Consider the following 20,766-nt stretch of genomic DNA (forward strand, 5'->3'; position numbering starts at 1 on the left):
GAGGCTTGAACAAGCTGCCACTGTTCAGATCAGATCACAATCCACGCCCTGGTTAATGAGTCTCTATACCTGTCAGGGAACATGTTTAAAATACACTGAAACGAGGCTTGAACAAGCTGCCACTGTTCAGATCAGATCACAATCCACGCCCTGGGTAATGAGTCTCTATACCTGTCAGGGAAGGGGTTTAAACTACACTGAAATGAGACTTGAACAAGCTGCCACTGTTCAGATCAGATCACAATCCACGCCCTGGGTAATGAGTCTCTATACCTGTCAGGGAAGGGGTTTAAAATACACTGAAACGAGACTTGAACAAGCTGCCACTGTTCAGATCAGATCACAATCCACCCCCTGGGTAATGAGTCTCTATACCTGTCAGGGAAGCGGTTTAAAATACACTGAAACGAGGTTTGAACAAGCTGCCACTGTTCAGATCAGATCACAATCCACCCCCTGGGTAATGAGTCTCTATACCTGTCAGGGAAGCGGTTTAAAATACACTGAAACGAGGTTTGAACAAGCTGCCACTGTTCAGATCAGCTCACAATCCACCCCCTGGGTAATGAGTCTCTATACCTGTCAGGGAAGGGGTTCTCCCTCCTGTTAGCAGTATGACACACTGTTACAATTTATTGTAAATAAAGGATTGCTCAAAAGAGAAAAAAGACACATACCTGTTTTCTTAAACCTGTGATGAGAGGATGAGAGGATGAGAGGCAGCAGAAAGAAACGTGTTGCTCTTTAACTGCTGTTTCAAAAGGCAGGCAGTACAAGTCACAGTAATGGGAAATAAAGGGGAAGGTTACTGACTCATCTGAAGCAGCTGGTGGTTTGTTTGTTTTTTTCTCTGCTCCATTGCTACATTGTTTCCTCTTTTTTTTTGTAGGCGTATTTGCATAACCTTTCTCTGCTCAAAGATTTTGTTTAAATGTGTTCTGGGTAAAACAGAATGAAGGTGGTGGAACCTTCCTTGTAACAATGGACATGTCTACGGCTCTGTGTGTACTGTGAAGAAAGTGTGTTTATAAGGGGAAAATACATCATCTGCTATTGGGCCTCAGGCTGTGTTTTAATTTCTAGATCCTTTGTAGACCCCCCTGCTGGATTATCTTGTGGGCTGTTCAGAAGGGCGGTGAGGAATGGGGCTGGGGTTGCAGGGCTGAGCTCTGATGGATTATCTTGTGGGCTGTTCAGAAGGGCGGTGAGGAATGGGGCTGCAGGGCTGAGCTCTGCTGGATTATTTTGTGGGCTGTTCAGAAGGGTGGTGAGGAATGGGGCTGGGGCTGAAGGGCTGGGCTCTGCTGGATTATCTTGTGGGCTGTTCAGAAGGGCGGTGAGGAATGGGGCTGCAGGGCTGAGCTCTGCTGGATTATCTTGTGGGCTGTTCAGAAGGGTGGTGAGGAATGGGGCTGGGGCTGAAGGGCTGGGCTCTGCTGGATTATCTTGTGGGCTGTTCAGAAGGGCGGTGAGGAATGGGGCTGCAGGGCTGAGCTCTGCTGGATTATCTTGTGGGCTGTTCAGAAGGGTGGTGAGGAATGGGGCTGGGGCTGAAGGGCTGGGCTCTGCTGGATTATCTTGTGGGCTGTTCAGAAGGGCGGTGAGGAATGGGGCTGCAGGGCTGAGCTCTGCTGGATTATTTTGTGGGCTGTTCAGAAGGGCGGTGAGGAATGGGGCTGGGGCTGCAGGGCTGGGCTCTGCTGGATTATCTTGTGGGCTGTTCAGAAGGGCGGTGAGGAATGGGGCTGGGGCTGCAGGGCTGGGCTCTGCTGGATTATCTTGTGGGCTGTTCAGAAGGGCGGTGAGGAATGGGGCTGGGGCTGCAGGGCTTGGCTCTGCTGGATTATCTTGTGGGCTGTTCAGAAGGGCGGTGAGGAATGGGGCTGGGGCTGCAGGGCTGGGCTCTGCTGGATTATCTTGTGGGCTGTTCAGAAGGGCGGTGAGGAATGGGGCTGGGGCTGCAGGGCTGAGCTCTGCTGGATTTAACCAAGGTCACACAGCGATCTTACTGCCCTGTTGAAGAGTAATACAATTGATAAAAGTAATGTAAGCTACATAAACCTCTCCCTGTTGATCATAAATCAACTGTTCTGCAAAAGCAAAGCATTAGGGCAGCAGTGTGGAGTAGCGGTTAGGGCTCTGGACTCTTGACCGGAGGGTCGTGGGTTCAATCCCCAGTGGGGGACACTGCTGCTGTACCCTTGAGCAAGGTACTTTACCTAGATTGCTCCAGTAAAAACCCAACTGTATAAATGGGTAATTGTATGTAAAAATAATGTGATATCTGTATAATGTAATATCTTGTAACAATTGTAATTCGCCCTGGATAAGGGCGTCTGCTAAGAAATAAATAATAATAATAATAATAATTTCTGTAAATGATCCCCTGTGTGTGTATGATCATCACACTGAATAATTACAGCGGTAGAAAGGAAGAGGAACAACAGTGTCAGTAATAGTGTTAGAAAAAGGAAGTGTCAACATTGCAGATCTGCTTAGAATCACATGAGAAGGAAATTAGCAGACTTTTTCAAACCACACAAAGGCTACACCCAGGAAACTGGCTAGACACAGTTTTCACTTGAACACACCACAGAGAACCCCTTTTACCCTCCCCAGCATCCTGTTCATGCTCATGTTTTCTGAGCTCAATCCAGACACCCCCAGCCTGCTATTCAGTCGGGCCTCTCTCATGAAGCAGGCATGCTAGCCCTCATTTCACAGAGAGGCTCAACACTGGCCAAGACGCCCCTCTCTACACTACACCAATGCGCAGAGATAAGCATTCGTAGGTTTGAAATTCATTGTATGGTAAATTAGTCCAGTGTGCACCAAAAGGACTGAGCTGTGCTCAGGACTGCATGAGGGGCAGGCAGGGTCTATTCAGACAGCACTGAGGATTGAGCTGTGCTCAGGACTGCATGAGGGGCAGGCAGGGTCTATTCAGACAGCACTGAGGATTGAGCTGTGCTCAGGACTGCATGAGGGGCAGGCAGGGTCTATTCAGACAGCACTGAGGATTGAGCTGTGCTCAGGACTGCATGAGGGGCAGGCAGGGTCTATTCAGACAGCACTGAGGATTGAGCTGTGCTCAGGACTGCATGAGGGGCAGGCAGGGTCTATTCAGACAGCACTGAGGATTGAGCTGTGCTCAGGACTGCATGAGGGGCAGGCAGGGTCTATTCAGACAGCACTGAGGATTGAGCTGTGCTCAGGACTGCATGAGGGGCAGGCAGGGTCTATTCAGACAGCACTGAGGATTGAGCTGTGCTCAGGACTGCATGAGGGGCAGGCAGGGTCTATTCAGACAGCACTGAGGATTGAGCTGTGCTCAGGACTGCATGAGGGGCAGGCAGGGTCTATTCAGACAGCACTGAGGATTGAGCTGTGCTCAGGACTGCATGAGGGGCAGGCAGGGTCTATTCAGACAGCACTGAGGATTGAGCTGTGCTCAGGACTGCATGAGGGGCAGGCAGGGTCTATTCAGACAGCACTGAGGATTGAGCTGTGCTCAGGACTGCATGAGGGGCAGGCAGGGTCTATTCAGACAGCACTGAGGATTGAGCTGTGCTCAGGACCGCATGAGGGGCACAATAAGATCACAATAAGATACTGTGTATTTAAGTACTAAAACAAGCATGCACGCTTGATGTATTCCATTGAACCTGAAATGTGAGTGTAACGTGTATTAAATACACATTACACTCGCTCAGTGTCAGCAATCGGCTACCGGCAGGTTAAAATGATCCGTGTGCGGAATGTGCAGAAAAAGACATGCAGTAGGCGACAGTTATATTACGAATATAGGTGTACTTTTACTTAAATGTGTTTGCCCGAATCACTCCTAATGTAGTAAAAACGCTTTTTATCATTTTATCGTTAATATATGTGTTATTTGCTTTTTTCACACCCTTTCATATTTGTGACTTTTTTGCCTGTTTAATATCTTCAATGTATTTTTTTTATGTTTTATTTTTTATGACACGCTAAATGACAATAATGTACACATCCGCATTTGTAATGGCTTATTATCGGTTAGTTCTCATTGTCTGGCTAACTTGTTCCACTTGTTCAGGTCAGCTAAACCATTATTATTATTATTATTATTATTATTATTATTATTATTATTATTATTATTATTATTATTATTATTATATAATGTAAAGTTTTTGTCAATAAAGTTAGTTGAAAGAACGGTCATTAACAACAAAACTTTATTGATTGCCCTGTGGTTGCGTTGTTGACAAGATGGCGGCGGACGGAGGAGCAGTTGAGCAGGGAGTGCACGTGGGGAAGAAAAAGGTGATTAAACTGCGAAATGAACAGAAAACAATGACATGTAATTGAAATAACGAGTTAATTAACGCTCGGGCTGGACTGGGTACAGGACTGGGATACAGAGATCGTAATGTAATCTGTGTAGACGTGAATAGAAGCGGTGCCTCTCGCACACAGGCATTCACTTTCCACTCGTCTGAACGCATGCTTGAAATGAGAGCCGCTTCCTTCTTTATGTAGGGTTACCATATGGCTCCAGATTAACCGGACGCTTTGAGACAGACCGGAATTTCAAAACTCCCCCTAAATTGAAAGTAATTCACGTATAAATGAGCTCCACCTTTGCTGAGATTAATCCTGCTGTGGTGGAATTGCTTGGGCGCAGCAAACAATTCACACTGATCAGCTGCTTCCGATCAGATCTTAATGAACGAACAGCTAATTTATCGATAGAGCAACGAGATGATGATGCGATTGTATTTGCAGAATAATAATGGGCGATTGAATTTTAACAAACAGAAAAAAATAGCGACTGGCTGCAATTCATTCTTCGTATAATACAATTATTTGACGCGCATGCGGGTATTTAAGCATCATTATTAATTGTAGCTAAGGATGGTTCATTTACACCTTCATTTATTTCAATTTAGGGGCAAGTTTGAAATCCCGTTCTGTCTCACAGCGTCCGGTTAATCTGGAGCCACATGGTAACCCTACTTTATGTAAATAGATTGCGGTTCTTGTAATAAAAAGCTTATTGATCCCAGAATCTCATCAAGCAGCTTCTTGAAGATCCCAGGGTGTCAGCTTCAACAGAGGGGTCCCGGGTTCGCGCCCGCCCTCCGCCAGCGTGTGGATTGTGGGGCAGGGGTGCAACCACGATTTTCAAAAAAATTAATATTATTTTTTTGAGATCTAGGTTTCATTTAAAGCGTGGTTAATGTTATAGATGTCCTTTTTTCACATCAGTTTCGCTTCTACTGCAGTGTGTTATTCTACATGATTAGCATGAGAACGACATTACTAGCACACCTACTTAATGTGTTATCCACAGATATGATGCACTGTTCTCACCCTGCGCTGCTTGTGGAGACGCTGTAGCATCCTCTCGCTCTGCAGGTTTGGAGTTGTTGTAGCATCCTCTCGCTCTGCAGGTTTGGAGTTGTTGTAGCATCCTCTCGCTCTGCAGGTTTGGAGTTGTTGTAGCATCCTCTCGCTCTGCAGGTTTGGAGTTGTTGTAGCATCCTCTCGCTCTGCAGGTTTGGAGTTGTTGTAGCATCCTCTCACTCTGCAGGTTTAGAGTTGTTGTAGCATCCTCTCACTCTGCAGGTTTGGAGTCGCTGTAGCATCCTCTCGCTCTGCAGGTTTGGAGTTGTTGTAGCATCCTCTCGCTCTGCAGGTTTGGAGTTGTTGTAGCATCCTCTCGCTCTGCAGGTTTGGAGTTGTTGTAGCATCCTCTCGCTCTGCAGGTTTGGAGTCGCTGTAGCATCCTCTCGCTCTGCAGGTTTGGAGTTGTTGTAGCATCCTCTCGCTCTGCAGGTTTGGAGTTGTTGTAGCATCCTCTCGCTCTGCAGGTTTGGAGTTGTTGTAGCATCCTCTCGCTCTGCAGGTTTGGAGTTGTTGTAGCATCCTCTCGCTCTGCAGGTTTGGAGTTGTTGTAGCATCCTCTCGCTCTGCAGGTTTGGAGTCGCTGTAGCATCCTCTCGCTCTGCAGGTTTGGAGTTGTTGTAGCATCCTCTCGCTCTGCAGGTTTGGAGTTGTTGTAGCATCCTCTCGCTCTGCAGGTTTGGAGTTGTTGTAGCATCCTCTCGCTCTGCAGGTTTGGAGTTGTTGTAGCATCCTCTCGCTCTGCAGGTTTGGAGTTGTTGTAGCATCCTCTCGCTCTGCAGGTTTGGAGTTGTTGTAGCATCCTCTCGCTCTGCAGGTTTGGAGTCGTTGTAGCATCCTCTCGCTCTGCAGGTTTGGAGTTGTTGTAGCATCCTCTCGCTCTGCAGGTTTGGAGTTGTTGTAGCATCCTCTCGCTCTGCAGGTTTGGAGTTGTTGTAGCATCCTCTCGCTCTGCAGGTTTGGAGTTGTTGTAGCATCCTCTCGCTCTGCAGGTTTGGAGTTGTTGTAGCATCCTCTCGCTCTGCAGGTTTGGAGTTGTTGTAGCATCCTCTCGCTCTGCAGGTTTGGAGTTGTTGTAGCATCCTCTCGCTCTGCAGGTTTGGAGTCGTTGTAGCATCCTCTCGCTCTGCAGGTTTGGAGTCGTTGTAGCATCCTCTCGCTCTGCAGGTTTGGAGTCGTTGTAGCATCCTCTCGCTCTGCAGGTTTGGAGTCGTTGTAGCATCCTCTCGCTCTGCAGGTTTGGAGTTGTTGTAGCATCCTCTCGCTCTGCAGGTTTGGAGTTGTTGTAGCATCCTCTCGCTCTGCAGGTTTGGAGTTGCTGTAGCATCCTCTCGCTCTGCAGGTTTGGAGTTGTTGTAGCATCCTCTCGCTCTGCAGGTTTGGAGTTGTTGTAGCATCCTCTCGCTCTGCAGGTTTGGAGTTGCTGTAGCATCCTCTCGCTCTGCAGGTTTGGAGTTGTTGTAGCATCCTCTCGCTCTGCAGGTTTGGAGTTGTTGTAGCATCCTCTCACTCTGCAGGTTTGGAGTTGTTGTAGCATCCTCTCACTCTGCAGGTTTGGAGTTGTTGTAGCATCCTCTCGCTCTGCAGGTTTGGAGTTGTTGTAGCATCCTCTCGCTCTGCAGGTTTGGAGTTGTTGTAGCATCCTCTCGCTCTGCAGGTTTGGAGTTGTTGTAGCATCCTCTCGCTCTGCAGGTTTGGAGTTGTTGTAGCATCCTCTCGCTCTGCAGGTTTGGAGTTGCTGTAGCATCCTCTCGCTCTGCAGGTTTGGAGCCAGCTCTTCCACTGGCTGCACAGTTTGCTTTCCCGTTCTTTCTGTTGCTTTTTCATCTCTCTGTACTCGGCTCCTGATGGTTTCTCTTTTGGTCCCATTTTATTGCAATAACCATCTGGGGAAAAAACTGTTCTGTCTTCAGCACGTATTCGTCAGCCAATCGGCCCCCCCTCAGGTCAGCGCCCTGTGCGGCCGCACTGCTCGCACCCCCCTTGGTACGGCCCGGATGCTCTGCCTGGGTCAGGTGTCAGGCGGGGCGGCTACGTGATTTCTCTCTGCTTTTGATAAAGCAGGTTGACCTGGGTGACAGACACAAGCTGCGCGGATCAATGCACCTGAAGCAGCTTGTTACTGACGCTTCCATCCAAGCGTCTCTGGATTGAACCATCGGCCCAGATATTGATCAGAGCAAACGTTTCTTCAGTCCTGCTGCAGTCTGGCTCATGCTGTGTCTCCAAGCAACACAGATCTGACTAAACAGAATAAACAGAAAGGTTCCTTGCTGAAGTGAACCCTTCCCGCAGGCCTGGCTGTTTGTTATTTCATGTTTGAAAGAATAGATTGCCTGATTGGCTTGCTGCCTGTTACACTGCATTAGGAACCTGGCAGCTGGTTTAGTTTGCTTCCTGTCAGTGATTGAACATACACTGCATAGAGCTGCATGATTTCTTTAAAACGTCTTCAATGTAAAATACACCAGCTGTGTCAAAGATGGGAAATGCTTCTGCTCAAGTCCAGTAGAAGAAGGGCACGTTTCACGTGTCTGCTGTTATTTTTACATGTACTTATGTTTTTATTTTGTTTGATAACTCGCTGGTGGTGAAAATAGAATGTCTTTAAAAGGTGGACGTAAAAAATATTCTACAATTTAGCATTTACTGTCTTTCAGGCAAGCATAAATATTTCAAAACGTTTGTTGTATAATAACGCCAGAGAAAATGATGAATTTTTAGACTTTGAAATAAGCAATTTTTTACAGTGAGAAAACGACAGCCCTGAATGTAATGCTTGTGTTTCTCAGAGTGCTGATCAGGGCAGGTGTGTGCAGAGCACTGCAGTGGAGTTATTAATGACAGCCCTGAATGTAATGCTTGTGTTTCTCAGAGTGCTGTTCAGGGCAGGTGTGTGCAGAGCACTGCAGTGGAGTTATTAATGACAGCCCTGAATGTAATGCTTGTGTTTCTCAGAGTGCTGATCAGGGCAGGTGTGTGCAGAGCACTGCAGTGGAGTTATTAATGACAGCCCTGAATGTAATGCTTGTGTTTCTCAGAGTGCTGATCAGGGCAGGTGTGTGCAGAGCACTGCAGTGGAGTTATTAATGACAGCCCTGAATGTAATGCTTGTGTTTCTCAGAGTGCTGATCAGGGCAGGTGTGTGCAGAGGACTGCAGTGGAGTTATTAATGACAGCCCTGAATGTAATGCTTGTGTTTCTCAGAGTGCTGATCAGGGCAGGTGTGTGCAGAGCACTGCAGTGGAGTTATTAATGACAGCCCTGAATGTAATGCTTGTGTTTCTCAGAGTGCTGATCAGGGCAGGTGTGTGCAGAGCACTGCAGTGGAGTTATTAATGACAGCCCTGAATGTAATGCTTGTGTTTCTCAGAGTGCTGATCAGGGCAGGTGTGTGCAGAGCACTGCAGTGGAGTTATTAATGACAGCCCTGAATGTAATGCTTGTGTTTCTCAGAGTGCTGATCAGGGCAGGTGTGTGCAGAGCACTGCAGTGATCAGGAGGTGGTTTCCCTCGTACACAGTGTGTGATAATAACTCGGAGGTGTACTGGTCTGTTACTGGTCTCTACTGGTTTGGTTTAGGCCCCCAAGCGCTACTGGGACTCGCAGGCAGAGGCTGGGAGCAAGGGAGCAGGCGAAGGTCAGGTGACTGAGCGAGTGAATCAGAGACCTGAGAAAACAAGGAGGAAGAAGACTGAGAGGAGAGGAAAGAAGCTGATCTCTGGGGTGAGGGGCAATGCCTTTTATTTTATAATCCGTCAGACTGAACACTCAGTACTGCCAGCGTTACAAACACACAGAGAAACTGAATACATTGAACACTCAGTACTGCCAGCGTTACAAACACACAGAGAAACTGAATACATTGAACACTCAGACAGCGTTACAAACACACAGAGAAACTGAATACATTGAACACTCAGACAGCGTTACAAACACACAGAGAAACTGAATACATTGAACACTCAGACAGCGTTACAAACACACAGAGAAACTGAATACATTGAACACTGAGACAGCGTTACAAACACACAGAGAAACTGAATACATTGAACACTGAGACAGCGTTACAAACACACAGAGAAACTGAATACATTGAACACTGAGACAGCGTTACAAACACACAGAGAAACTGAATACATTGAACACTGCCAGCGTTACAAACACACAGAGAAACTGAATACATTGAACACTGAGACAGCGTTACAAACACACAGAGAAACTGAATACATTGAACACTGCCAGCGTTACAAACACACAGAGAAACTGAATACATTGAACACTGCCAGCGTTACAAACACACAGAGAAACTGAATACATTGAACACTGCCAGCGTTACAAACACACAGAGAAACTGAATACATTGAACACTGCCAGCGTTACAAACACACAGAGAAACTGAATACATTGAACACTGCCAGCGTTATAAACACACAGAGAAACTGAATACATTGAACACTGACAGCGTTACAAACACACAGAGAAACTGAATACATTGAACACTGCCAGCGTTACAAACACACAGAGAAACTGAATACATTGAACTCTGCCAGCGTTATAAACACACAGAGAAACTGAATACATTGAACACTCAGACAGCGTTACAAACACACAGAGAAACTGAATACATTGAACACTGCCAGCGTTACAAACACACAGAGAAACTGAATACATTGAACACTGCCAGCGTTACAAACACACAGAGAAACTGAATACATTGAACACTGCCAGCGTTACAAACACACAGAGAAACTGAATACATTGAACACTCAGACAGCGTTACAAACACACAGAGAAACTGAATACATTGAACACTGCCAGCGTTACAAACACACAGAGAAACTGAATACATTGAACACTGAGACAGCGTTACAAACACACAGAGAAACTGAATACATTGAACACTGCCAGCGTTACAAACACACAGAGAAACTGAATACATTGAACACTGCCAGCGTTACAAACACACAGAGAAACTGAATACATTGAACACTCAGACAGCGTTACAAACACACAGAGAAACTGAATACATTGAACACTCAGACAGCGTTACAAACACACAGAGAAACTGAATACATTGAACTCTGCCAGCGTTATAAACACACAGAGAAACTGAATACATTGAACACTGACAGCGTTACAAACACACAGAGAAACTGAATACATTGAACTCTGCCAGCGTTACAAACACACAGAGAAACTGAATACATTGAACACTCAGACAGCGTTACAAACACACAGAGAAACTGAATACATTGAACACTCAGACAGCGTTACAAACACACAGAGAAACTGAATACACTGAACACTGCCAGCGTTACAAACACACAGAGAAACTGAATACATTGAACACTGCCAGCGTTACAAACACACAGAGAAACTGAATGAATTCAGTGAGAAGCGTTTGCACTACAAGTCTTTCTCAGTGTCTTCAATGTCTCTCTCTCTCTCTCTCTCTCTCTCTCTCTCTCTCTCAGAAAGTGGACCCTTTCCCTGGCCCTGCTCCGGTTCCTAAAGAGAGGCGGCAGAAGTTCGAACGAGGGCAGAAGAATGAAGTGGTGAGGAATCCGACTCCATCGCTGTGTCACTCTGAGCTGCTGCTGATGCATTCAAATGAAGACATGGCTTTGAATGATATCTCTCTCTCTCTCTCTCTCCCCTCCCTCTCCTATCTCCTCTCCTCTCTCAGCGCTCTCTCTCCAAGGGCAGGTTGAAGGATCGTCTCTCTAAGACAGAGGAGAAGATTGACCTGGCTCTGAACCAGGCTGCTCGATCCGACCTGCTGCTAGCGGAGGAGGCTGGGTGAGGAGGGGGTGGGGCTGCACTGGTCAGTACACTGACAGTAGTGCAGAGTTAAAGACCTCGTATTGCACCCTGCAGTGTAACACTGATCTGTTTGTCCTTCAACGCTGAAACTAATGCTGTTTAATTTCTGTCTGTCTCTCTTTGGCTGTGTGTCTCTCTGTCTGTGTCTCTCTGTCGCTCTCGCTCTCTGTCTGTCTGTCTCTGTTGCTCTGTGTCTCTCTCTCTGCAGGTTCCTGGTGGGAGATGAAGGGGAGGATACATGCACTATTGCACAGGATGACATCGCTGAGGCCGTCGACATCACTTCCGGGGCAAAGGTCAGCCTGGCACACCACTAAACAGTCTCCTGCTTGTTTCTGTTCAGTGACAGTGTGGCATTTAACCCTGACTGCTCCTCTCTGTCTCTCCAGTACTTCAATCTGTCTCTCAGTCAGTTTGGGCCATACAGGATAGACTACACCCGGAACGGCAGGTAAGAGAGTGTGTGCGCGTCTGTGTGTCTCTGTGTGTGTGTCTCTGTTTGTGTTTGTTTGGTCTCTGTCTCTCTGTGTCTCGATGTCTCTGTGTGTGGTTTGTCTCAGTGTCTGTGTGTGTTTGTTTTGTCTCGGTGTCTCTGTGTGTTTGTGTTTGTTTTGTCTCTCTGTGTCTGATTGTGTTTTGTCTCAGTGTCTTTGTGTGTGTTTATGTTTGTTTTGTCTCGGTGTCTCTCTGTGTCTGATAGTGTTTATTTTGTCTCTCTGTGTCTCCTGATTGTGTTTGTTTTGTCTTGGTGTCTGTGTGTGTTTGTTTTGTCTCGATGTCTCTCTGTGTCTCTGATTGTGTTTGTCTCCGTTTGTGTTTTGTCTCTGTGTCTCTGTGTGTCTGTGTGTGTTTTGTCTCGGTGTCTCTCTGTGTCTGATTGTGTTTTGTCTCAGTGTCTCTGTGTGTGTTTGTGTTTGTTTTGTCTCAGTGTCTCTGTGTGTGTTTGTTTGTTTTGTCTCTCTGTGTCTGATTGCGTTTGTTTTGTTTTCAGGCACTTGCTCCTGGGAGGTCGTCTGGGTCACGTTGCCTCTCTGGACTGGCAGAGCAAACAGCTGCAGAGCGAGATGAACGTGATGGAGTGTGTGAACGACGTGAGGCGAGTCCTGGAGGGAGAGACTGAGCGACGTGCTGGGGGGGGGGGGCTGTCGACCATGTGCTACATGGATTGCTGTATAAATGTGTGCGTGTGTTACTGACAGACTTGCTCTCCTCCCCTCTCAGGTGGCTGCACTCAGAGAACATGTTTGCTGTGGCTCAGAGGAAGTGGCTGTATATCTATGACAACCAGGGGGTGGAGCTTCACTGTGTGAAGAAGTTCAATGACGTGCTGCGCATGGAGTTCCTGCCCTACCACTTCCTGCTCGCCACCGCGGTACGTCACGCTAACATGTCCCCCCAGCGCATTCAGAGCTCCAGTGGGTTCCTGCAGTACCTCTGTGTGTCAGTGTGCTGTATTGTATTGTATTGTATTGTATTGCATTGTGGGTCTCTTGTATTCAGAGCTCCACGGGGTTCCTGCAGTACCTCTGTGTGTCAGTGTGCTGTATTGTATTGTATTGTATTGTATTGCATTGTGGGTCTCTTGTATTCAGAGCTCCACAGGGTTCCTGCAGTACCTCTGTGTGTCAGTGTGCTGTATTGTATTGTATTGTATTGTATTGTATTGTATTGCATTGTGGGTCTCTTGTATTCAGAGCTCCACGGGGTTCCTGCAGTACCTCTGTGTGTCAGTGTGCTGTATTGTATTGTATTGTATTGTATTGTATTGCATTGTGGGTCTCTTGTATTCAGAGCTCCACGGGGTTCCTGCAGTATCTCGATGTCTCGGTCGGTCGGGAGGTCAGTGCGATCTGCACCAAGAATGGCCGGCTGGACGTGATGACACAGAACCAGAGCAATGCCGTCGTGCACCTGGGACACCCCACAGGTGAGAGTGAGACAGTGTGAGAGTGACACAGAACCAGAGCAACGCCGTCGTGCACCTGGGACACCCCACAGGTGAGAGTGAGACAGTGTGAGAGTGACACGGAACCAGAGCAATGCCGTCGTGCACCTGGGACACCCCACAGGTGAGAGTGAGACAGTGTGAGAGTGACACAGAACCAGAGCAATGCCGTCGTGCACCTGGGACACCCCACAGGTGAGAGTGTGTAGGGTTAGTGTCTCCGTGGTAACGCTCTCTGCTCTCTGATAGGCACGGTGACTCTCTGGTCCCCCAATCAGAAGGAGCCGCTGGTGAAGATGCTGTGCCACCGAGGCGGCGTGAGAGCCATCGCCGTGGACAAGACGGGCACGTGAGTCAAAAACACAGAGACACACTGAGACAGATCCACACACACACACACTGAGACACACACACTGAGACACAGACACACACTGAGACAGATCCACACACACACACTGAGACACAGACACAGAACATGGTTACTCAAGGGAACTCCCATGTTCCCACGCCCCGGCATTGAATTATTATATCAAAGCTCTTCTAAACCCATCCAGAACCACTCAATCAAATGGTCAGCTGCATCTGCTCTCAGAATGCTGTGTGTGTAGCAGTGTGCTCTCAGCTCTGAGGAGGCTGTGTGTGTGTCAGTGTGCTCTCAGCTCTGAGGAGGTTGTGTGTGAGTGTGGCAGTGTGCTCTGAGGAGGGTGTGTGTGTGTGTCGAAGTGTTCTCTCAGCTCTGAGGAGGCTGTGTGTGTGTGGCAGTGTGCTCTCAGCTCTGAGGAGGCTGTGTGTGTGTGTGTCAGTGTGCTCTCAGCTCTGAGGAGGGTGTGTGTGTGTGTGTGTGTGTGTGTGGCAGTGTGCTCTCAGCTCTGAGGAGGCTGTGTGTGTGTGGCAGTGTGCTCTCAGCTCTGAGGAGGCTGTGTGTGTGTGTGTGTGTTTGTGTGTGTGTGGCAGTGCTCTCTGCTCAGGGAGATCACAGACTGAAAGACCAGTGCTTATGTGAGCGAGGGTCGGGGGCCACTCCATCAATACACTGCCAGTCCAGGCGAAGCACCTCGTAGAGCTCCAGCAGTGCCAACTACAAACACAGAGCAGCTGCGCTGAGGGGAGCTCGGGATAATAATTCAGTGAAAGGGCGTGGCCACGAGGGAGCTACCATTCATGATGAGTGGAAGCTTCCCTGTCTGAAGGAGAAACACACAGACACTATACACACGAGAGACTCGCACACACTGTACACACAAACACTACCCACGAGAGAGACACACTGTACACAGACACTGTACACACAAGACACACACTGTACACACAACTCACACTGTACACACAAGACACACTGTACACAGACACTATACACACACACGAGATACACACACACACTGTACACAGACACTATACCCACAAGAGAGACACACTGTACACACATACACTATACACACAAGACACACACTGTACACACAGACACTATACACACAGACACAATGTGCACTCTGTACACACAGGCGCACACACACACACACACACACACTTAGACACACTGAGGTCCTGACAGTTCTTAAACTCATGACTTCCTGTGCTGTAGGTACATGGTGACGTCGGGGCTGGACAGGAAGATGAAGGTGTTCGATATCCGCTCCTTCAAACCACTCGCCTCGTACCTGCTTCCTGCCGGAGCAACCAGCATGACCATGAGTCAGAGAGGACTGCTGGCAACATGCTGTGGAGACACTGTGCAGGTGAGGAGAGGAGAGGAGAGGAGAGCAGAGCACAGGAGAGGGAGCGACTGTGTGTGTGCGATCCTCCATAAACTTGTAAGAAGCTGTCAAACACAGCAGCAGTTCAGCAATGCTGTTGTGTGTCTCTCGCTGTGGTCATGGGCGTCCACAGAATCAGTTCTAGGGGGGTGCAAGGTGTTTAAAAGTAGTGCAGCAGTGTGGAGTAGTGGTTAGGGCTCTGGACTCTTGCTCGGAGGGTCGTGGGTTCAATCCCAGGTGGGGGACACTGCTGCTGTATCCTTGAGCAAGGTACTTTGCCTAGATTGCTCCAGTAAAAACCCAACTGTATAAATGGGTAATTGTATGTAAAAATAATGTGATATCTTGTAACAATTGTAAGTCGCCCTGGATAAGGGCGTCAGCTAAGAAATAAATAGTCTGATAACGTGGTTTTGTATTGCATAATAATTCTTCTAAGCCTCCTTTACATTAACAACTCAGACTAAAGCTAAAATCCGATCAAAACCAATACTGTGAATGTTTGCAAAAAAAGTTGTGCTCCTGGTTGTTTGAATGAGTTCTTTAACGTCGCGCTGCCTTTCTCTCCCTGTAGTCTGCACGCTGAACGCACAAGTTATTATAAACAAAAAACAAAAAGGGTCCTGCGCAAGACTGTCTGGACAGCAGCTTGTTATCCTTTTGATCAGCTTAGTGTGCTTTCAAACACATGATATCATCACCCGAGTAGACGACTCCTCTGTACCGCTGCGTACCACTAACTGAGAGAGTTAAGGGTTAAAAATAACACAGGTAGATTTTTTTTGTTTGTTTTCTCACTATTTATTATTTAAGATGTGTAAAGTGAATTACTAACAATTCATTAAGATTGGGTCATTTTATATGCATTCTGAGACCAAAAAAAGGCTCAAAGGTCAGATTTCATGGTAATGCATTTTAACAAGACCAATATCTTCACATATTTGTTCTTAACCAGTTTTGTTTGTCTGAAAGATGACTGTACATTGAATTTTGTTTTTGAACTTTAGCAAAGACATTCTTCATTGGTTTTTGCACCTACCTGCGGTGTCTGCGTGTCTCTCTCGCGGCGGTGTCTGCGTGTCTCTCTCGCGGCGGTGTCTGTGTCTCGCGGCGGTGTCTGTGTCTCGCGGCGGTGTCTGCGTGTCTCTCTCGTGGCGGTGTCTGCGTGTTTCTCTCGCAGCGGGAGTGTCTGCGTGTTTCTCTCGCGGCGGGAGTGTCTGCGTGTGTCTCGCGGCGGGAGTGTCTGCGTGTCTCTCTCGCGGCGGTGTCTGCGTGTCTCTCTCGCGGCGGTGTCTGCGTGTCTCTCTCGCGGCGGTGTCTGCGTGTCTCGCGGCGGTGTCTGCGTGTCTCTCTCGCGGCGGTGTCTGCGTGTCTCTCTCGCGGCGGTGTCTGCGTGTCTCTCTCGCCGGTGTCTGTCTCTCGCGGCGGTGTCTGCGTGTCTCTCTCGCGGCGGTGTCTGCGTGTCTCGCGGCGGTGTCTGCGTGTCTCTCTCGTGGCGGTGTCTGCGTGTGTCTCTCGCGGCGGGAGTGTCTGCGTGTCTCTCTCGCGGCGGTGTCTGCGTGTCTCTCTCGCGGCGGTGTCTGCGTGTCTCTCTCGCGGCGGTGTCTGCGTGTCTCTCTCGCCGGTGTCTGTCTCTCGCGGCGGTGTCTGCGTGTCTCTCGCGGCGGTGTCTGTGTCTCGCGGCGGTGTCTGCGTGTCTCTCTCGTGGCGGTGTCTGCGTGTCTCTCTCGTGGCGGTGTCTGCGTGTTTCTCGCGGCGGGAGTGTCTGCGTGTTTCTCTCGCGGCGGGAGTGTCTGCGTGTGTCTCTCGCGGCGGGAGTGTCTGCGTGTGTCTCTCGCGGCGGTGTCTGCGTGTCTCTCGCGGCGGTGTCTGCGTGTCTCTCTCGCGGCGGTGTCTGCGTGTCTCTCTCGCGGCGGTGTCTGCGTGTCTCTCTCGCGGCGGTGTCTGCGTGTTTCTCTCGCGGCTGGAGTGTCTGCGTGTGTCTCTCGCGGCGGGAGTGTCTGCGTGTGTCTCTCGCGGCGGGAGTGTCTGCGTGTGTCTCTCTCGCGGCGGGAGTGTCTGCGTGTGTCTCTCTCGCGGCGGGAGTGTCTGCGTGTCTCTCTCGCGGCGGGAGTGTCTGCGTGTCTCTCTCGCGGCGGGAGTGTCTGCGTGTCTCTCTCGCGGCGGGAGTGTCTGCGTCTCTCTCGCGGCGGGAGTGTCTGCGTCTCTCTCGCGGCGGGAGTGTCTGCGTGTGTCTCGCGGCGGGAGTGTCTGCGTCTCTCTCGCGGCGGGAGTGTCTGCGTCTCTCTCGCGGCGGGAGTGTCTGCGTGTGTCTCGCGGCGGGAGTGTCTGCGTGTGTCTCTCGCGGCGGTGTATGAAGCTGCTCACACTTTTCTCTACTCTCTCAGGTGTATAAGGATGTGTGTTCGACGCCCGTGTCCCGGCCTTACATGGCTCACCGCGCTCCAGGCAGGGTGTGGGGCGTGCAGTTCTGTCCCTATGAGGATGTGCTGGGAATCGGACATGGAGACGGCTTCACCAGTATGCTGGTGCCAGGTCAGTACCACAGCTCCCAGTTCACTGAACCATTGGAGTATTGAGGCACTGTCTGCTGCCTAAAACAGCAGACAGACAGACAGACATACACAGAGCCCCACAATCCTGTTTAGTTTGACACTACAATATAATTGCTTCTTCTTGGTGTCTCTGTTAGTTTACTCCATTCTACCAGAGTTTAGTTTCATTAAAGCTGCAGACAGACAGAGCCCCACAATCCTGTTCAGTCTGACACTACAATAGAATTCCTTGTTGGTGTGCGTTTACTGTTGGGCAATGTAGAGAAAGTGGAGCCGATGGGTTAATAGACCCCCTCCCCCTCTCTACAGGGGCGGGCGAGGCTAACTTCGACGCTCTGGACTCGAACCCGTTCCGCAGTGTGAAGCAGAGGCAGGAGTGGGAGGTGAAGGCGCTGCTGGACAAGATCCAGCCTGAGCTCATCACCCTGCAACCCAGCAAACTGGGAGAACTGGACACGGCCACCTACCAGCAGAGACACAAGGAGAGAGTGGAGAGACTGGTGAGAGAGGGGGGAGGGGGAGAGACTGGTGAGAGAGGGGAAGGGGAGAGACTGGAGAGAGAGGGGAGGGGGGGAGACTGGAGAGAGAGGGGAGGGGGGGAGACTGGAGAGAGAGGGGAGGGGGAGAGACTGGAGAGAGAGGGGAGGGGGGGAGACTGGAGAGAGAGAGGAGGGGGAGAGACTGGTGAGAGAGGGGAAGGGGAGAGACTGTGGAGAGAGAGGGGAGGGGGGGAGACTGGTGAGAGAGGGGAAGGAGAGAGAGGGGAGGGGGAGAGACAGGGGAGGGGGAGAGACTGGAGAGAGAGGGGAGGGGGAGAGAGGGGAGGGGGAGAGACTGGAGAGAGGGGAGGGGGGGGAGACTGGTGAGAGGGGAAGGGGAGAGACTGGTGAGAGGGGAAGGGGAGAGACTGGAGAGAGAGGGGAGGGGGAGAGACAGGGGAGGGGGAGAGACTGGAGAGAGAGGGGAGGGGGAGAGAGAGGGGAGGGGGAGAGACTGGAGAGAGAGGGGAGGGGGGGGGAGACTGGTGAGAGAGGGGACGGGAGAGACAGAGGGGGGAGTGGAGAGACTGGTGAGAGGGGGAGAGACGGGGGAGTGGAGAGACAGAGAGGGGGAGACTCAGGGAGAGACTGGTGAGAGGGGGAGTGGAGAGACTGAGTGGAGAGGGGAGGGGGTGAGACTGGTGAGGTGGGGGTAGAGACTTGGAGAGGGAGGGGGTAAGGTGTAGGGTTAGGGAGGGAGGGAGAGCTGTAGGTTTAAACTCTGGCTTGTTTGTTTTCCTTGCAGGGCTTCGACCCGCGGGAGAAAGAGAAGTTTGAACCCAAACTGAAGATGAAAGGTCGGAGTTCAACCGGGAGCGTCCAGCGGAGGAAGAAGATCATCAAGAACGAGGATCAGAGAGTGAGGAAGGGGAGGGGAGGGGAGGGGGAGCACTGACTGTGTGTGTGTCTGTCAGTCCATAACTGTGACTCGGTGTCTGTTTGTATCTGTATAGGTGTGTGTCTGTCTGTGAGCCTGCCATTTGGAAATACTAAAACAATAATATATTCTCTCTCTCTCTCTCTCTCTATCAGGAGTTGATCAAGCAGAGTCTGGAAATGAAGGACCGTGCCGACAAGGAAAGAAAGAAGGAGGAGAAGATGACCAGCCTGGGTCAGAGGTCAGCGCTGGAGCGCTTCCAGAAATAACAGGAGAGAGGGAGGGAGAGGACCGTGCAGACAGCCTCTTCGTGCAGACAGCCTCTTCGTGCAGACAGCCTCTTCGTGCAGACAGCCTCTTCGTGCAGACAGCCTCTTCGTGCAGACAGCCTCTTCATGAAGATCAACATTTTGTACAAAACGTTTTATTTGTTTGTTTTTTTTCTTATAAAACTTTGTAAAGTTATTATATTGTTGTGAAAAAATTAAATGTGTTTGAAAAAAAACTAAGTCGTGAATCTTCTGTCGAGATCCCCTGGACTTTCAAGGTCTCTGGAATTATACCAACTTTGGTGAGAATAAAACACGATCCTTAGAATAAAATAACACGGCCCTTAAAATAAAATAAAACACGGCCCTTAGAATAAAACACGACCCTTAAAATAAAACACGGCCCTTAGAATAAAATAAAACACGACCCTTAGAATAAAATAAAAAACGACCCTTAGAATAAAATAAAACACGACCCTTAGAATAAAATAAAACAGCCCTTAGAATAAAATAAAACACGACCCTTAGAATAAAATAAAACACGACCCTTAGAATAAAATAAAATAAAACACGACCCTTAGAATAAAATAAAACACGGCCCTTAGAATAAAATAAAATAAAACACGACCCTTAGAATAAAATAAAATAAAACATGAACCATAGAATAAAATAAAACACGACCCTTAGAATAAAATAAAACACGACCCTTAGAATAAAATAAAACACGACCCTTAGAATAAAATAAAATAAAACACAACCCTTAGAATAAAATAAAACACGACCCTTAGAATAAAATAAAATAAAACATGAACCATAGAATAAAATAAAACACGACCCTTAGAATAAAATAAAACACAACCCTTAGAAAAAAATAAAACACGACCCTTAGAATAAAATAAAACACGACCCTTAGAATAAAATAAAACACAACCCTTAGAATAAAATAAAACACGGCCCTTAGAATAAAATAAAACACGACGCTTAGAATAAAATAAAACACGACCCTTAGAATAAAATAAAATAAAACACGACCCTTAGAATAAAATAAAATAAAACATGAACCATAGAATAAAATAAAACACGACCCTTAGAATAAAATAAAACACAACCCTTAGAATAAAATAAAACACGACCCTTAGAATAAAATAAAATAAAACACGACCCTTAGAATAAAATAAAATAAAACACAGCCCTTAGAATAAAATAAAACACGGCCCTTAGAATAAAATAAAATAAAACACGACCCTTAGAATAAAATAAAACACGACCCTTAGAATAAAATAAAATAAAACACGACCCTTAGAATAAAATAAAATAAAACACAGCCCTTAGAATAAAATAAAACACAACCCTTAGAATAAAATAAAACACAACCCTTAGAATAAAATAAAATAAAACATGAACCATAGAATAAAATAAAACACGACCCTTAGAATAAAATAAAACACAACCCTTAGAATAAAATAAAACACGACACTTAGAATAAAATAAAACACAACCCTTAGAATAAAATAAAACACGACCCTTAGAATAAAATAAAACACGACCCTTAGAATAAAATAAAATAAAACACGACCCTTAGAATAAAATAAAATAAAACATGAACCATAGAATA

The 20,766-nt window shown here is 48.0% G+C and overlaps 2 protein-coding genes across 3 annotated transcripts in view; one reads left to right on the forward strand and one right to left on the reverse strand.

The window, feature by feature from the left end:
• LOC117434191 (B-cell receptor CD22-like) overlaps positions 1–792 on the reverse strand; it is a 10,460-nt gene extending 9,668 nt beyond the window's left edge. Inside the window, exon 1 of the mRNA XM_059009083.1 lies at positions 678–792. The gene's annotated coding sequence lies outside the window, so the exon portion shown is untranslated. The remainder of the gene's footprint in view (positions 1–677) is intronic.
• A 3,408-nt stretch (positions 793–4,200) lies between these two features.
• LOC131707026 (WD repeat-containing protein 46-like) lies at positions 4,201–19,360 on the forward strand. 2 transcript variants are annotated; one of them, XM_059009057.1, is made up of 15 exons: positions 4,201–4,302; positions 8,969–9,112; positions 10,864–10,944; positions 11,076–11,188; positions 11,421–11,508; positions 11,602–11,663; positions 12,204–12,308; positions 12,434–12,584; positions 13,004–13,139; positions 13,407–13,506; positions 14,740–14,893; positions 17,299–17,446; positions 17,776–17,966; positions 18,751–18,864; positions 19,038–19,359. In XM_059009057.1, the coding sequence occupies exons 1-15, from the start codon at positions 4,249–4,251 to the stop codon at positions 19,149–19,151; spliced, it is 1,755 nt and encodes a 584-aa protein (XP_058865040.1). In that variant the 5' UTR covers positions 4,201–4,248; the 3' UTR covers positions 19,152–19,359. The 2 variants fall into 2 exon arrangements, with proteins under 2 accessions (XP_058865040.1, XP_058865041.1); XM_059009058.1 differs by lacking the exon at positions 4,201–4,302 and adding an exon at positions 4,903–4,985 and having other exon boundaries at positions 19,038–19,360.
• The last annotated feature ends 1,406 nt before the right edge of the window (positions 19,361–20,766 follow it).

The sequence above is a fragment of the Acipenser ruthenus genome, chromosome 38 (genome assembly GCF_902713425.1).
Source record: "Acipenser ruthenus chromosome 38, fAciRut3.2 maternal haplotype, whole genome shotgun sequence".
Taxonomy (NCBI): domain Eukaryota; kingdom Metazoa; phylum Chordata; class Actinopteri; order Acipenseriformes; family Acipenseridae; genus Acipenser; species Acipenser ruthenus.

What these genes read in the sequence shown, in the direction of transcription:
- LOC131707026 (XM_059009057.1), top strand. Translation starts at nt 4,249, where the DNA reads ATGGCGGCGGACGGAGGAGCAGTTGAGCAGGGAGTGCACGTGGGGAAG. An exon ending in GCCGTGGACAAGACGGGCAC is followed by an intron (nt 13,507 to 14,739) that starts GTGAGTCAAAAA and finishes CCTGTGCTGTAG; the next exon opens with GTACATGGTGACGTCGGGGC. An exon ending in TCAAGAACGAGGATCAGAGA is followed by an intron (nt 18,865 to 19,037) that starts GTGAGGAAGGGG and finishes TCTCTCTATCAG; the next exon opens with GAGTTGATCAAGCAGAGTCT.